At 46.7% G+C, this 18,220-nt stretch overlaps 1 protein-coding gene across 2 annotated transcripts in view; it reads left to right on the top strand.

Annotated features, from left to right (window-relative positions):
- GRAMD1A (GRAM domain containing 1A) overlaps nucleotides 1–18,220 on the top strand; it is a 116,236-nt gene that overhangs the window by 88,597 nt on the left and 9,419 nt on the right. For both annotated transcript variants that reach the window (XM_040327161.1, XM_040327160.1), the window contains exons 11-15: nucleotides 4,116–4,271; nucleotides 5,902–6,020; nucleotides 7,449–7,585; nucleotides 9,538–9,641; nucleotides 17,482–17,658. In XM_040327161.1, the coding sequence (XP_040183095.1) occupies nucleotides 4,116–4,271; nucleotides 5,902–6,020; nucleotides 7,449–7,585; nucleotides 9,538–9,641; nucleotides 17,482–17,658 (693 nt within the window). The remainder of the gene's footprint in view (nucleotides 1–4,115; nucleotides 4,272–5,901; nucleotides 6,021–7,448; nucleotides 7,586–9,537; nucleotides 9,642–17,481; nucleotides 17,659–18,220) is intronic.

The following is an 18,220-nucleotide window of genomic DNA, read 5'->3' on the forward strand; positions in this document are numbered from 1 at the left end:
ATATATATATATATATATATATATATATATTGATTATATATATGTATATATATATATATATATATATATATATATATTTTTATATAACTATTTTATTATATATTGATTTTATATATCTATATATATATCTATATATCTATATATATATATATTCAATATATGTATAAAATATATTTTTATATAATTATTATATTGATTTTATATATATATATATATATATATATATATATATATATATATATATCAATCATACAAATATATTATACATTGATTTTATATATATATATATATATATATATATATATATATATATATATATATATATATATATATATATATATATATATATATATATATATATATAGATATATAATATAAAAATATATTATATATTGATTTTATATATATATATATATATATATATATATATATATATATATATGTAATTAATATATATATATATATATATAGGTGAACCTTATTCTAGGCTTACCTATGGGTACAACTTACAAAGGGAGTTTTACAACCTCTTTAATGATGCTTAAAGTGAAAAATTAATTTAACCGCTTGCCTACTGGGCACTTTTACCCCCTTCTTGCCCAAGCCAATTTTCAGCCTATTGAAAGACAATTGTGTGGTCATGCAATGCTGTACCCAAATTAGATTTTTATAATTTTTTTTTTTCTTCATATGAACTGACTCCTACCATTGGGCTTTAGTTGGACTTTTATTCACATTTATTTAGTTGTATGTTTGGATACGCATCATATTCATTCTCTGAGTATATTACTTTATGGCACATTATTGAATAAGCGCACCGTTCCTATCTTTTTCTTTATATGGCCCAGTGACTGAAGAGTTTTTCTGGTATGAGATTTTCTAATATCCGCTCCTCGCCGCGTTCTCATTTCTCCCAGTAAATAGATTGAGCAGCGCAGCTTGTCGGCTGCCCCACAGGTGTCTGGGTAATAGGATGTCTTAGCGGGGCTTATGTCATCTCTCTGATTAATCTCTCCGCCGTGATTTATGTTATCGTCCAAAACATCTGGAGCCGGATAACAAGGCCAGCTGGGGAGAGGATGTCTTTCCCTGCCCATCGGCTGCCTGCAGCTGAACCGCGCTCAGGGCAGGAACATCCAACCGTCTACAGGGGCATCACCGCTGTCCGCAGGGGCATCACCGCTGTCCGCAGGGGCATCACCGCTGTCCGCAGGGGCATCACCGCTGTCCGCAGGGGCATCACCGCTGTCTGCAGGGGCATCACCGCTGTCTGCAGACACAGGACTAGCAATGATTTCACAATGATCTTCCAAGGGGCTTTGTTGTCAAAGAGGATTAAAACATGTAGGGGCAGATCCACATACCTCCGCTGCGCCCGGCGCAGATGTGAGATACGCTACGCCGCTGTAACTTACCTGGCTCTGGTTTGAATCCTCAATGAATTTGCGCCGTAGGTTACAGCGGCGTAGTGTATCTCTCGCAACGGATTTCAAATTGGGCGGGTAGGGGGCGTGTTTCATTTAAATGAAGCGCGTCCCCGCGCCGAACGAACTGCGCATGCGCCGTCCGTAAAAACTCCCAGGGTGCATTGCTCCAAATGACATCGCAAGGACGTCATTGTTTTCAACGTGAACGTACATGGCGTCCAGCCCCATTCACGGACGACTTACGCAAACGACGTAAAATTTTCAAAATTAGACGCGGGAACGACGGCCATACTTAACATTGAGTACGCCACCATATAGCAGCTTTAACTATACGCCGGAAAAAGCCGAACGGAAACGACGTAAAGAAATGCGACGGCCGCTCGTACGTTCGTGGATCGTCGGAAATAGCTAATTTGCATACTCGACGCGGATTACGACGGGAACCCCACCTAGCGGACGCCAAAAAATTGCATCTAAGATCCGACGGTGTACGAAGACGTACGCCTGTCGGATCTAACACAGATGCCGTCGGATCTTGTTTGGTGGATACCAAAACAAAGATACGACGCGCCAAATTTGAAATTACGCGGCGTATCAAGAGATACGCCGCGGAATTTCTTTAAGGATCTGCCCCGTAATGTGCAAAGTAAATAAAAAACAATCACAGTGGTACCACCAGCCCCCTTTAAGAGAGGAAGATGGAGACGTTTAGAAAAAAAATTGAAAATGAACCCAAAACTGGAATGACAATGAAGTGAACAATACTGCATGTGGAAAGACCCTGAAGATATCGTCTAAAGAAGAACAAAATGTGTTGGCATTGTCACCCCCAGATGCGTTTCCCCTTTTCTAAAGACTACAGGCACTGCGCCTATTCCTTCAAACAACCACCGTCTCTGTTGCCTTTCCCCCATAGGGCATCAAGCTCTTTTGAACCCCCCCCCCCCCCCGTTCCTTTCCATTCTAAAGCCTATAGGTTCTGTTGTCCTGCCCTCGCTACACCACAAGTTCTTTTGCATCAACCCCTAAGAACCACAGGTACCCCCCCTTTCCCCTAAGGACCACAGGTACCCCCTTTCCCCTAAGGACCACAGGTACCCCCCGTTTCCCCTAAGGACCACAAGTACCCCCCTCCCCAGGGACCACAGGCTTTTTTTTTCTCTGCCCCTAAGGACCACAGAGACTGTTCCTTTCAATCCAAAGGACCATGCGGGCTCTGTCCCTTCCCACTCTAAAGCCTTTTGCCTCAACCCCTAAGGACCACAGGTACCCCTCCCCCTTAAGGACCACAGGTATCCCCCCCTTCCCACCCTATGAACTACAGGCTCTGTTCCTTCCCATCCCAAGGACTACAGACTCTGGGCCAGATTCACGTAGAGCGGGCGCAGCGTAACGTAGCCGGTTTACGTTACACCGCCGCAAGTTTTCCGATTTAGTGCCCGATCCACAAAGCACTTACCTGGAAATTTGCGGCGGTGTATCGTAAACAGGTCCGGCGCAAGGCGGCCCAATTCAAATGGGGCGGGTACCATTTAAATTAGGCACGTACTGCGCATGCTCCCGTCGCAAATTTCCAGACGTGCTTTGCGCGAAATTACGACGCGCCAACGTTTTGTGAATCGCGGCGTGAAAAAAGACTTACGCCGGGAAAAATAAAAGATTTAAAAAAAATTCAAAAGCGACGCGGGAAAGACAGGCATATTTTAACATGGTGGAGTACTGTTACACCATGTTAAAGGTGCCCTATCTTTGCAACGGAAATCTAACACTTGCGACGCCGTAACGACGGGAAAAATCTTCGTGGATCGCCGTAACTCCTAATTTGCATACCCGACGCTGGTTTACGACGCGAACTCCCCCCAGCGGTGGCCCCGGTACTGCATCCTAAGATCCGACAGTGTAAAACAATTACACCTGTCGGATCTTCTGGCTATCTATGCGTAACTGATTCTATGAATCAGCCGCATAGATAGAAACTGAGATACGACGGAGTATCAGGAGAAACGCCGTCGTATCTCTTTTGTGAATCTGGCCCAATGTTCCTTCTTATCCCAAGAACTACAGGTTCTGTTTTCCTGCCCTCCATATACCTCAAGCTCTTTTGCCTCAACCCCTAAGGATCACAGGTACCCCTTCCCCCTCTATTTTTTAACAATGCCGTTTTTCGGGTTCTAAAAAGGGTCGTGTGTGGGCTTTAACGATGTGAAAAATCCCGCGCATGCTCAGAAGCAAGTTATGAGACGGGAGCGCTCGTTCTGGTAAAACTACCGTTCATAATGGAGTAAGCACATTCATCACGCTGTAACAGACAGAAAAGCGCAAATTGTCTTTTACTAACACGAAATCTGCTAAAGCAGCCCAAAGGGTGGCGCTATCCGCATGGAACCTCCCCTTTATAGTGCCGTTGTACGTGTTGTACGTCACCGCGCTTTGCTAGAGCATTTTTTTTCACGATCGTGTGTAGGTAAGGCCGTTTAATGATCAAGTTGAAAAAAAAAATGTTTTTTCTAGAGCCTGAAAAACGTAATTTAGAACCCGAAAAATGATAGTGTGTACGCACTATAATTGTATGGCGGATAAAATCTCGGGTTCATTTTTATTTATTTTTTGTTCTTCTGCATACTTTTGTCTTTACCATTAAAACGAACTTCCTTTTCTAAGTATTTCTATGTTGTTTATCCTTTTCAGATGCCGTCGGAGTCTCTAAAGATGCCATTTCTTCGGACTTGCCCGGCAGGCTTCACATCAACGCCGTGTACCACGTTAGCGCCGATCGCCTGCAACATGCGCTGGCCTCCGACACGAGATTCATGAGTGAATTCATGGAGCACAGGAAGTTCACAGGTCAGGGGCCCCTCTGCTGCCTGCTCCTCCTTTTTTCTCTTCCTACATCATTGTATTGTAGAGTATTGTGGGGTATTGCAGAATATTGTGGGGTATTGCAGAGTAGTGTGGGGTATTGTAGAGTATTGTGGGGTATTGCAGAATATTGTGGGGTATTGCAGTGTATTGTGGGGTATTGCAGAGTAGTGTGGGGTATTGCAGAGTAGTGTGGGGTATTGCAGAGTAGTGTGGGGTATTGCAGAGTATTGTGGGGTATTGCAGAGTATTGTGGGGTATTGCAGAGTAGTGTGGGGTATTGCAGAGTATTGTGGGGTATTGCAGAGTAGTGTGGGGTATTGCAGAGTATTGTGGGGTATTGCAGAGTAGTGTGGGGTATTGCATAGTAGTGTGGGGTATTGCAGAGTATTGTGGGGTATTGCAGAGTATTGTGGGGTATTGCAGAGTAGTGTGGGGTATTGCAGAGTATTGTGGGGTATTGCAGAGTATTGTGGGGTATTGCAGAATATTGTGGGGTATTGCAGAGTAGTGTGGGGTATTGCAGTGTAGTGTGGGGTATTGCAGAATATTGTGGGGTATTGCAGAGTATTGTGGGGTATTGCAGAGTATTGTGGGGTATTGCAGAATATTGTGGGGTATTGCAGAGTAGTGTGGGGTATTGCAGAGTATTGTGGGGTATTGCAGAATATTGTGGGGTATTGCAGTGTAGTGTGGGGTATTGCAGTGTATTGTGGGGTATTGCAGAGTAGTGTGGGGTATTGCAGAGTATTGTGGGGTATTGCAGAGTAGTGTGGGGTATTGCAGAGTAGTGTGGGGTATTGCAGAGTAGTGTGGGGTATTGCAGAGTATTGTGGGGTATTGCAGAGTAGTGTGGGGTATTGCAGAGTATTGTGGGGTATTGCAGAGTATTGTGGGGTATTGCAGAGTAGTGTGGGGTATTGCAGAGTATTGTGGGGTATTGCAGAGTAGTGTGGGGTATTGCAGAGTAGTGTGGGGTATTGCAGAGTATTGTGGGGTATTGCAGAGTATTGTGGGGGTATTGTAGAGTATTGTGGGGTATTGTAGGGTATTGTGGGGTATTGCAGAGTATTGTGGGGTATTGCAGAGTATTGTGGGGTATTGCAGAGTATTGTACAGTAGAGTAGTCTTAGTATGTGGCAGGGATGGCTGAGCAGGGATGGATGGCTGGATCTGTGACTGCATTTGTCACAGATCCAGCCCACAGCACTCGTGCTGCATCTGCTCTCTCCCCTCTCCTCTCACACTGTACCGTTCGGTACAGAGAGGGGAGGGAGGAACCGGCGTCATTACATGTTTGTTTACAAGTGATCGCTCCGTCATTGGACGGAGCGATCACGTGGTAAACCGCCGCTATCAGCAGCGATTTACCGTGATCCCGGCGGTCACGGACATTCCTGTGTGCGCGCCCCAGAGTTAAGGAACCGCCTTGTAGACGTCTTTCGTCTATAGGGCGGTGAGTAGGTGGTTAATAAAACGTTGTACTAAATCCTTAAAAACGTATATACATTTTTTTTAGCTATGCAAATTAGCATTATTGTTAAGCAGTAAGTGGTGTCACCATCCGTTTGTTACGTTTGTCCCGCATCACCTGATTTCCTCTTCATCCTCACAGATTTCATAGTGAACCCCTGGGAAAGGGACAGCAGCGGAAGACAAACCCGCGTTCTCAATTATACCATTCCTATTAATAATCCTCTGGGACCAAAAACCGCCCCCGCAGTGGAGACTCAGGTATGTCAACTGTCAGACCTTGTCATTCAACGGACGAAGCACCCAAGCATGCGCAGGCTTTATCCAAGGCCCCCACCCGTCACCTCCCCCATTCCAACTTCTCTTATATGTGCCAAAGCCAATGTGAGCACCCTAATGTCCGAAAAAAGGCAAAGCAACAGGTTGACTTTGTTGTTGTTCTTCCTAAAGGGCTAGTCTACACTTGTGGGTGATGGTGGTAAAAACACAGCTCGACCCCCACTGTTTTTACTGCCCCTCAACCACGCTCTCCTAAGCTCCCTCCCCCCGCCTCTGCCTCCCACTGCATACCCGGGTTCTCCGGTACCAGTGGAACCAGCCAGAACATCCACCGGGCTGTTTCTGCGTTTTTTTTGCGCTATAAACAAAAATAGAGCGACAATTTTGAAAAAAATTCAATATTTTTTTACTTTTTTGCTATAATAAATATCCCCCAAAAATATATAAAAAAAAACGTTTTTTTTCCTCAGTTTAGGCCGATACGTATTCTTCTACCTATTTTCAGTAAAAAAATCGCAATAAGCGTTTATCGAAAATAAGGGGATAGTTGTATTGCATTTTTATTAATATTTTTTTTTTTTACTACTAATGGCGGCGATCGCCGATTTATTTCGTGACTGCGACATTATGGCGGACACATCGGACACTTTTGACACATTTTTGGGACCGTTGTCATTTTCACAGCAAAAAGTGCTATAAAAATGCATTGATTACTGTGAAAATGACGATGGCAGTTTAGGAGTTAACCACTAGGGGGCGCTATAGGGGTTAAGTGTGATCTCATATGTGTTTTTAACTGTAGGGGGAGCGGGGCTGGACGTGTGACGTCTGTGAAAATGACAATTGCAGTTTAGGAGTTAACCACTAGGGGGTGATGTAGGGGTTAAGTGTGACCTCATGTGTGTTTCTAACTGTAAGGGGGGGGGGTTTACTGTGAAAATTACGATTGCAGTTTAGGAGTTAACCACTAGGGGGGCACTGTAGGGGTTAAGTGTGACCTCATATGTGTTTCTAACTGTAGGGGGGCGGGGCTGGACATGTGTGACGTCACTGATCGTCTTTCCATATATCAGGGAACAGACGATCAATGACAGCGCCACAATAAAGAACGGGGAAGGTTTGTTTACACTCACCTCTCCCCGTTCTTCAGCTCCTGTGACCGATCGCGGGACACCGGCGGCGATCAGGTCCCGCGGGCGCGGTCACTGACCTTCGGACCGGGAGAACATGCAAACTCCAGCTAGGTAGTGTCGAGGTTGTGATTCGTACTGACGACTCTCGTGAAAATTTGCTACATTTTGGGTTATTTTAAGACTGGTGATTCTTTTAAAAAAAAAAAAAAAATGTTAAAAACTTTATTTGCTATCACATTCTCTTTTTTCAGTCTCCATTTTTTCTTGTGTCTCGCAGACTCTCTACAATCTGAAGGGTTCGGTGTATGTCCTAGACACCCAAGTCATAACGCAGGGCATCCCCTACCAGGATTATTTCTACACTGCTCACCGGTACTGCATCTTCAGCGCGGCCAAGAATAAAGCTCGTCTCAGGTACCCACTCATGAGTCACCTCCGCCTACGCGTTTCGCCAACACTCCTGGTGGCTAGAAGAGAGCCCACCGTGCAAGCACACCAGCCCTGTGCTTAATCATCACAGATCCCGCTCAGCTGCTGTCCTCCGCAGCGCCTGACAGCTCATTATAGCCCCCCCCTCCTCCTCCCCCCCCCCTCCCCCGAGCTATCAGGATTGTGACAGGCTGATGTCTTTTATCCTTCCACCTACGTATCATATTCATCATCCCTCATTACAAATGCTCCCCCACCCGCCAAAAATAGTCGTTTTGCACAGTGATGACATTTACACTCTTCACCAAGTTTTAGTTCTTCTTTCTCGCATAGTTACTTGCTATTGGTTAAAGCCAAACTCCTGGCAGATATAAAAAGACACAAATAAATGTGGAAAAAAGAAATGTTCCTGGACTGCCGCACTCTGATAGGCGATTTATTGAAACAAAATAAACAAAGGATAAAATCCAAAGCTGTATAACATCCAAAAATTCATGCAACACTGCAATCAATGGTAGAAAGTGGACATAGGGGACAAAAAAGCTAACATGTTTCACATCATGGATAGATGCTTAGTCATAGAAATACAAATAAATTGGTATCAGCCTCTCCCAGTCGAGAGGGAGAAGCAGCACAAAAAGCCAATCGGTTGTGCTGAAATACTATGAACATGCTGATAGGAGAGAGAGAGAGCAGAGTGATAGTGAGACAAGCTTGTCAGCAGTGGCGTTGGGAGGGGGGGGGGGGGCTGGAGCTCTGAATGGGTCCCCGAAAAAAGCCCCGTGTCTCAGGCGTTCAGCATTCTATTGTTAGCCCCCCGAGGACCGATCTGAGGCCGAGCTCCACCGAGTGCGGCCGAATGACATAGCAGGTCCCGCCTTCTGGAGCCTGCAGCGCCTATGGTGGACATCCCACTGGTCCAATGCCGGGACCGTGGGACGTGTGACATCCATCATAGGCGCTGCAGGCTCCAGAAGGCTGGAATTACAATGCGGCCGCCGCGCCACATCCCCGCGGCTCTCCTCTCCTCCTCTGGCGACTAGCTGTGATGATGTTTTTCACCCGTAGAGAACTCCTCAGGCACGTTTTGTCCTCTTTGGAGCTTAAATCATAGAAGCCTCTTTTACTCTTCTTATTCACATTTAGGCAACAGGGTGTCACAAGCGTACTTACCGAGACTGAGATGCTGAGGGCGGCTCACCTTTGCGACATGGCGCAATCCGCCCCCTGGAGTTGGGACAGAGGGGAGAAGGCGCAAGGAGGCACCGGTACCGGCAGTGAAGCTGAAGTCTTGCTATGTTTAGTCAGTGGCTTAAGCTGATGGTGGTTCACTGGAGACAACTGTGGGCCAGGCAACAACAGTTCGGGTACACAGAGCACGTAGTCAGGGACAAGGACTGGAGGCGAACAAGCCAAAGGTCAAGGGTTGGAGAAGGCAGAGAATCCAGAGGTACAGGTCAGGGGCAGGAGACAGCAGCTATCCAGGGACGTAAGCCAGAGGTCAGTTTCAGGAGAGAGAGCAGAGTCGTGAGGAAATCTGGGTCAAACAAGGCAGGTACAGCAACAGGAAGCATAACAGGAGCTGACGACAAACCAGCAACCTGTCAAGGGACAGGGGCTGGTTTAAATAGGCCGGTCAGGCCTCTGATTGGTTCTGGGGAGAAGACATGTGTGCGCGCCCATGCGCGCACCCGTGCATGCGGCGCGCCGCCGGACCTCGATTCGCACACAGGCATGCGCAGTAGCGCTGTTCTACCGCACATGTGCGCTATTCTGCGTCTGGCTGGTTTGGCTCCCTGACACAGGAAGTCGGTTTCTGTGTGTAAAAGGCCACCATTTTGTTGAAGACCACTTTTGGGTTTATTGACGATGTTCTTGTTTCCACCTTTACACTAGTTTGGTGTGCACAATACTTATTATTTTCTGTACATCCTTAGGGTGTCCTCGGAGATCTGTTACCGAAAACAGCCTTGGAGCCTGGTACGGGCGATCATCGAGAAGAACTCCTGGAGTGGGATGGAGGAGCACTTTACTCTTCTAGGTAAGCCACGTTGGCCGTCGTCTGCAGAGACGTTTGATGAAGTTCAGCAGCATCTAAAGTCATTTTCCAAGTTGTCTGTTGATAATTTAATGGTAGAAACCGTGTGGGTCAAAAATATCAGTTTGGTAAGCTCCCTCATCACCCACTGACTCCAGCAGTGAACTGTCGCGCTCATACCCATTGATGACTTAATAAAGGAAAACACCAGAGTAGAGATGAGGGAACTGATTTATCTAAATCAGAACTTGTGGAGACCCAGCCAATTGGTTAACAGTTACAGTGGGAACTCATATTGACCCATTCAGTAGAGCTGCACGATTAATCGCAGAGAGAATCGCGATCTCGATTCTCACCGCCCGCAATCTCCCATCGGGATGACCCGCGATTCTTCTGTTTCACGGCCCGGTTCCACGTAACCAGCGTGGAACGCAAATGGCGCCGATATCAGAACCGACGTCAGCAGCCTGCGCCGCTGGATGGATGCCTGGGCTTCTCTTGCAGATCTGTACAACTGTAGTGTGTATCCATGCACCACCCAGTGATTTTCCATGGAAGTCCTTCTCTCATAAGTGAGATTGCCCATGAATGTAAAAAGAATTGGCTATATCTGGAATAATGTATATTGGAAAGTACATTCAAGTGCATCAGAATTCATGACCAGGCAGCAAGTATGAAAGTGGGACCCCAACCTAAACATTTTTGAACAGAGGTAGGTGAGGGATATAAGCCCCTCTCCTCTTTTCACTGTTCAGTCACAGGTTGGGGGCTCGTCCGGGATGACATGGGCTTTGAGGAAGAGGATTAAAAATGTATGGTAACTTTTCCTTATTCTGGAGCTGAGAGTCAAAGAGTCCTTGTTCAGTCACATGCTGGGGGGGGGACAAGACCGAACGACAACAGAGAAAAAAAAAACAGGTCTCCTGCCCTACCAGACAGGGGTGTGCTGTGTGGCAGAGCAGTTTAAACCTCAAGACTTGATGGACAGAAACAGGGCCGATCCCAGGGTCAAAGACGCCTGGGTGCAGAAATAGTTCTGGCGCCCCCACATGGGCACGGTCATCTTAATAAGTCCTCCCCTTTACAAATGTTTCTATGGCTACGACTCAAACACAGAGATGCTCCCCTAATAAGTCTTCATTAGTGTCCCCCATCAGAGCCCCCCACAGCAGGTGTCCCCCATCACAGCCCCCACAGCAGGTGTCCCCATCAGAGCCCCCCACAGCAGGTGTCCCCCATCAGAGCCTCCCACAGAAGATGTCCCCCATCAGAGCCCCCCCACAGCAGGTGTCCCCCATCACAGCCCCCCACAGCAGGTGTCCCCCATCAGAGTCCCCCACAGAAGGTGTCCCCCATCAGAGCCCCCCACAGCAGGTGTCCCCCATCAGAGCCCCCCACAGCAGGTGTCCCCCATCAGAGCCCCCCACAGCAGGTGTCCTCTATCAGAGCCCCCCCACAGCAGGTGTCCCCATCAGAGCCCCCCACATCAGGTGTCCCCATAGATCAGTACTTGTCCAATAGATCCCTGTAGCTCGGGCGCGCTGGGAGCAGAAGCACATTACAGGGGGAGGGGCATCTTTGGTCACTTGGAGGGTGGCACTCGGAGAGTATTCCTGAGAGTGCACGGGATGATTGGCAGCAGCTCCGGCCAACCCAGAAGCCTCTCGCCTATGGGAGAAGAGCCGACACACGGGGGCGGGGCAGACAGGAGACTGCTCCATGCACACCGGACAGAATTAATTAGTGGAGCCTAGTGGCGGAACGTGTTCCTGTACTAGGCTCCGCTGTGGTACCCTACCCGGATTTTGGGGACAGCGGGAGGTATGCACTCTTGTCAGTTGCCAGCGGAGAGAGCAAGCGGGATGGAGAACCGCAGCACCTGCTACATGCGCTCCGCCAGGGCCGCCATCAGGGGGGTACAGGCAGTATACCTGTAAGGGGCCCGGAGGTCCCCAGTGCCCCGGATGGCAACCCCCCTTTTTTTATTTATTTTTTATAAAAAATATATATATATTTTTTTTTTTTTTTTTTTATAAATGTTTATTTTTATGTTTTTTATATATAATTTTATTTTATTTTTTATAAAAGGGCCCAAGGGTTTATTTTTCTTTTTTTATTAAAGGGCCCAGAGGTCCCGGATGACAACCCCCCTTTTTTTGTAATTTATTTTTATAAAAAAAATAAAATAATTTGTGTGTGTGTATATATATATATGAATATATATATATATATATACATATTTTTTTATTATTATTAAAGGACCCAGAGGTCCCCAGGGCCCCAGATGGCAACCCCCCTTTTTAAAAAAAAAATATATATATATATATTTTATTTCTTTGTATTAAAGGGCCCAGAGGTTCCCCCCTTTTTTTATATATATTTTTCTTTATTTCTTCTTTTTTTTGTAAAGGCCCCCCCCCCCCCCGCCTCTCAATTCGCGGCAGCCCCCCTCCCCCGATTCTCTGCTCCAGGAGGGCCCATGCCTGAAGCTGTGTAAGGGGCCCCATAATTCCTGATGGCGGCCCCTGCGCTCCGCCTCTGTACACAGACAAGGAGGAGGGAGGGGAGCACTTTGGAGCTTCGGCGCCCCCACCTCTGCGGCGCCTGGGTGCGGAGCACCCCGTGCACCCTGCCTAGGATCGGCCCTGGACAGAAATACAAATCCCTTGCCAGTTAAAACGGCTCCCTTCTAAGTATTTCTTCTGTGTATTTAGCTGTTTGCCTAGAACTTAGCTCCTTTTCAGTGACATGGGTAGGTATTCTTACTAGCTGCAGACATCGGTGTTTTGAAGGGTTTTGAAGTTCAGCAAAAGAGAAAACAGTCATTGCTCTCTGCAGGTTCCCAGATTGGTTTGCGTTAAGTGTAAACACTCCAGTCATTGCAGGTATTGCCGAGCTTCGGGAATGTCAAAGCCTTTGATGTATTATTAATGTCCATTAGTGGATTTAGCGGTGCTTTTGTTCCGTGCTGCAAGTTATCCCGGCCCCGCTGAGCCCCACGTTCCTTCTGTGCGAATGCAAATATAAATATTACATGTGGAATGATGTAGGCGGCTGGTAAACCTGGCTGGAAGAAAGGGGAGCGGGTGAGGGCTGTGTAAGACCCGAGCCCTTATCTGGAGTCAGCCATGTGGACTAGTGCTGTCACATATGCATGCTATTATTCAAAGTTTATTGAAATAATTACACCTTTTTACCACCATTTAGGCTTTCATTTATTCAAAAAAATTTAATGAAAGACTAATTGTTGATTTATCAATGGTTTGAAAGCCTCCTGTAATTCCAACACTAAAAGAGAGGGGGCAGCATACTGGGCAAATCAGAGCTGATTAGCTTTGCACAGTCCTATTATTCACAGTGGGGTGGATTCAGTAAGCAATTGCGTCTGCGTAACCATAGTTACGCAGCACAATTGATTAGTTGCGCCGGCGTAACGACTTTTCTGTATTCAGAAAGCTCGTTACGCCGACTGCAGCCTAAGATATGACTGGCATAAGGCTCCTTATGCCGTCGTATCGTAGGCTGCATTCTTACGATGGCCGCTAGGTGGCGTTCCCGTAGTGGTCAGCGTAGAGTATGCAAATTGCATACTAACGCCGATTCACAACCGTACGCGCGCCCTACGTACGCATTTTACGTCGTTTACGTTCGTCGGGTTCCGCGTAAGGCTGCTCCTGCTATTAGCAGAGGCAGGCAATGCTAAGTATACCCGTCGTTCCCGCGTTGCGATGTTTGAAAATTACGTTGTTTGCGTAAGTGAATCGTGAATGGCGCTGGACGCCATTTACGTTCACGTTGAATCAAATGACGTCCTTGCGACGTCATTTGCCGCAATGCACGTCGGGAAAGTTTCCCGACGGAGCATGCGCACTACGTTCGGCGCGGGAACGCGCCTAATTTAAATGATCCACGCCCCCTACGGGATCATTTAAATTACGCGCCCTTAGGCCAGGCAGTTTTAAGGAGCGCCCGCGCAAATTACGTAGCTACTGCTTCATGAATGAAGCGTAGCGCAGGTAATTTACGGAGGCGCGTCGTTAAAACGGTACGCTGCGCCTCCGTAAGAGGGCGCAAGTCGTACCTGAATCCACCCCAGTGTGAACATTCTTACCAGAGGAGAGAGTGATGACTTAATCAGCATGGTGCTTCTCTTTCATTGTCCAATCAGAGGCTGGGGTGGGTCTTGCTTACCTTCTGTATAGTCTAAAACTGACTTTCTCAACCAGAGTTCCTCCTGCGTTAGCTAGGGATTCCATGGACAGTGAGCATGGACAGATTTGACTCCCTCCTGCAATGGCTTGCAATGCAAGGGGCAATTTCCTACTGAAATTCGATGTAAGGGGCTACATCTACACTCTATTACCAGTGCAAAGTGGCTTTTTCCACTGACCATCAATGTTAGGGGCATTACTCCAATGATCATCAATATAAGGGGGCATTTGTCCACTGACTATCAATGTAGGGGGCATTTCTCCAATGATCACCAATGTAAAGGGTATTTCCCCAATGATCACCAATATAAGGGGGCATTTCTCCACTGACTATCAATGTAAGGGTATATCTCCAATGATCACCAATGTAAGGGGGAATTTCTCCACTGACTATCAATGTAGGGGGCATTTCTCCAATGATCACCAATGTAAGGGGGCATTTCTCCAATGATCACCAATGTAAAGGGGCATTTCTGCAATGAACACCAATGTAAGGGGGCATTTTTTCCACCAACTATCAATGTAAGGAGCATTTCTCCACTGACTATCAAAGTAAGTGGTATTTCCCCAATGATCACCAATATAAGGGGGCATTTCTCCACTGACTATCAATGTAAGGGTATTTCTCCAATGAGCACCAATATAAGGGGGCATTTCTCCAGTGAGCACCAATATAAGGGGGCATTTCTCCAATGAGCACCAATGTAAGGGGGCATTTTTTCTACCAACTATCAATGTAAGGAGCATTTCTCCACTGACTATCAAAGTAAGTGGTATTTCCCCAATAATCACCAATATAAGGGGGCATTTCTCCACTGATTATCAATGTAAAGGATATTTCTCTAATATGAGGGGTATATATCCAATGATCACCAAAGTAAGATCACCAAAGTATGATCACCAATATAAGGGGGCATTTCTCCACTGACTATCAATGTAAGGGTATTTCTCCAATGAGCACCAATATAAGGGGGCATTTCTCCACTGACTATCAAAGTAAGGGGTATTTCTCCAATGATCAGCAATATAAGGGGTATATCTCCAATGATCACCAATGTAAGGGGGCATTTCTCCAATGATCACCAATGTAAGAGGGCATTTCTCCAATGATCACCAATGTAAGGGGGCATTTTTTCCACCAACTATCAATGTAAGGAGCATTTCTCCACTGACTATCAAAGTAAGTGGTATTTCTCCACTGAATATCAATGAGGGGGCATTTCTACAATGAGCACCGATATAAGGGGGCATTTCTCCACTGACTATCAATATAAGGGGGCATTTCTCCACTGACTATCAAAGTAAGGGGTATATATCCAATGATCACCAAAGTAAGGGGGCATTTCTCCACTGACTATCAATGTAGGGGGCATTTCTCCAATGATCACCAATGTAAGGGGACATTTCTCCACTGACTATCAAAGTAAGGGGTTTTTATCCAATGATCACCAATATAAGAGGGCATTTCCTCAATGATCACTAATTAAGGGGGCATTTCTCCACTGATCACCATTGTAGGGAAGCAGTTCTCCATAAATCACTGACATAAGGAGGCATTTCTCCACTGACCACCATGTAAGGGGCATTACTCCACTGACCATCAATACAAGGGGCATTTCTCTAATTAACATCAACAATATAAGGGGGCATTTCTCTACTATCGATGTAAAGGGTATTTCTCCAATGAGCACTAACGTAGGGGTATATCTCCAATGATTACCAATGTAAGGGGGCATTTCTCCACTGACTATCAATGTAAGGAGCATTTTTCCAATGATCACCAATGTAAGGAGCATTTGTTCAATGATCACCAATATAAGGGGGCATTTCTCCACTGACTATCAATATAGAGAGGCAGTTCTCCATAAATCACTGACGTAAAGAGACATTTCTCCACTGACCACCATGTAAGGGGCATTTCTCCACTGACCAACAATGTAAGGGGCATTTCTCCACTGACCACCATGTAAGGGGCATTTCTCCACTGACCAACAATGTAAGGGGCATTTCTCCACTGACCAACAATGTAAGGGGCATTTCTCCACTGACCAACAATGTAAGGGTAATTTCCCCTAATGTAGAGGATATCTCTACTAACTAAGGAAAGATTTCTCCTCTAACTACCAATTTCGGGGGGCATTTCTCCACTAACTATCAGTGTAAGGGAGATATTTCAGCACTGACCAGGGCTGGACTGGGACAGAAATTTGGCCATGGCGGCCGGACAACTCCCGACCCCCCCCCCCCCCCAGCCACCCAAGCCCCCTCTCCCCCTTCACTAGCCACTAGCCGTTCTTCTTTATTAGAGTAGAACGTCTGGTACTGGTACTCTTATAGGCAGTACCAGTGGTGAAGCTAGACATTATTTCAAAGAATCAGTTCGGTGCCCCCCCTTATGGGACAAGATTAGGCAGAAGTGAGAAACTCCCAGGCCATAGCTGTTGAGTCAGCTGTCTGTCCCCTCCCCCCCATGCTCCTCTGTCGTCATCCCCCCTGCTCCTCTGGTCCTCCCCTGCTTCTTTGTTCCCCCCAGGTGAGCGCTGCGGTGAGGGAGAGACAAAGGAGCGGAGGGGGGCGGCAGTCCGCTGTCACTGAAGCCGGCCCACTGAGCCATCGGCCCACGGGGAAACTCCCTGTAGTCCCAATGGCCAGTCCATCCCTGCCAGTGACCACCAATGTAGGCTGGGGGGGGGTTGAGGCATTCCTCCATTGAACACCAATGTAAGGGGCATTTCTCCTCTGATCACTAAGCGAAAGGATACTTTTTTTCACTGATGACTAATATAAGGGTACACTATAATTTTCACAGTTTGTTTTTCTTTTCTGGTCTTCGTGATTATTATTGACATATAGAGTAAGGGAGAATTCTAAAATGATTGGTTCTAGGTATCAAAAGTTCTAGGTTTGTCCTATTCTGTATTATTTTATTTAAAACATTCAGCAGCTTACTTCTCATGCTATTTCACAATGAAATGAAGCAGGGGTTCCCGAGACTTCAAAAGCATATTAATGGTTCCTCCAGTGTAAAAAGGTTGAGGAAGGCTGGTCTAGAAGAAGGTCCATGGTCTAGAAGAAGGTCCATGGTCTAGAACAGGGGTCTCCAAACGTTTCAAACCAAGGGCCAGTTTATTGTCCTTCAGACTTTGGGAGGGCCGGATTGCTGCCTGTGGGGCAGAAAATTTCCTGAGCCCAGCATCAGTGAGAATAAATATGGCCTCAAGGTTGGTGGTCAGTAGGAGGAATAGTAGTGCCCCTTATTAGTAAGAGGAATAGTATCCCATCATTGGTATCAGTGGAAGAAATAGTGCCCCCTTGTTGGTGTCAGTGGGAGGAATAGTGCCCCAAGGGCCGGATAAAGGCTAGCAAAGGGCCACATCTGGCCCTCAGGCCGCAGTTTGGAGACCCCTGGTCTAGAAGAAGGTCCATGGACCAGCTCTGCTGCCTCAAAGGGATGCATGAATCACAGGACTGGCTGAGCAGAATATTTTGTAGCAGTTTCCTGGGGAGTAGAGTAGATACATTTATAGAGAAAGTAGGCGAACACTTTAATATTCTGTCTACAACCCTCGTCTTTATCTGCACTCGTGTTTTCCCGTTGGCTCACATTTTTCTTTTCCTTTCTACCATCACAGCCGATGCGGTCGTCAAGTTTGAACAGTCCTGCGTGGAGGAGTTGGGCGGAAGAGAAAAGCCAACCTTACGCCGCCGCAAGCGGACGCTGAGCTGGAAAAACCACCACATTGACCCGCTGAGCGTTGCCCCTCCGCCGCTGGAGAGCGAGAGGGCGGCCCGCCACTCGAGAGCGTCAGGTGAGAGAAATGGTGGCCGTTGCGCTTCTTTTCATTTCCAAGTGACGTGTAAGCCAGCAAAGGGTTGATAACAACGGTGGACTTTCTTCTGCGAAATTTGATATTTATTTTTGGAAATCTTCAGTCCCAGTTGACCTCGTTAGCGTGAGGTCCGTTAGGCTGTCTCTAATCCAATTACGGCATGCTGTAGTTAAGGTTACCGTGTTCTAGTTTCGGTAATTAGAACAAAAAGTTCGTAATAATCTTCCAGACTGATCATATGTGTTCGCCTGTAATTAAAGGGCGGCGTACCTTGGGGACGCCGTCTTTACCTCATTAATGCCAACTCTGGCCCAGATTCAAGAAGCAATTGCGTCTGCGTAACCATAGTTACGCAGCGCAATTGCTTACTTGCGCCGGCGTAACGGCTTCTCCTGATTCAGAGAGCTCGTTACGCCGACTGCAGCCTAAAATCTGCGTGGCATAAGGCTCTTATGCCCTCATATCTTAGGCTGCATTCTTACGCAGGCCGCTAGGTGGCGTTCCCGTTGTGGTCAGCGTATAGTATGCAAATTGCATACTA

Source organism: Rana temporaria, chromosome 10, assembly GCF_905171775.1.
Source record: "Rana temporaria chromosome 10, aRanTem1.1, whole genome shotgun sequence".
NCBI classification, from domain to species: domain Eukaryota; kingdom Metazoa; phylum Chordata; class Amphibia; order Anura; family Ranidae; genus Rana; species Rana temporaria.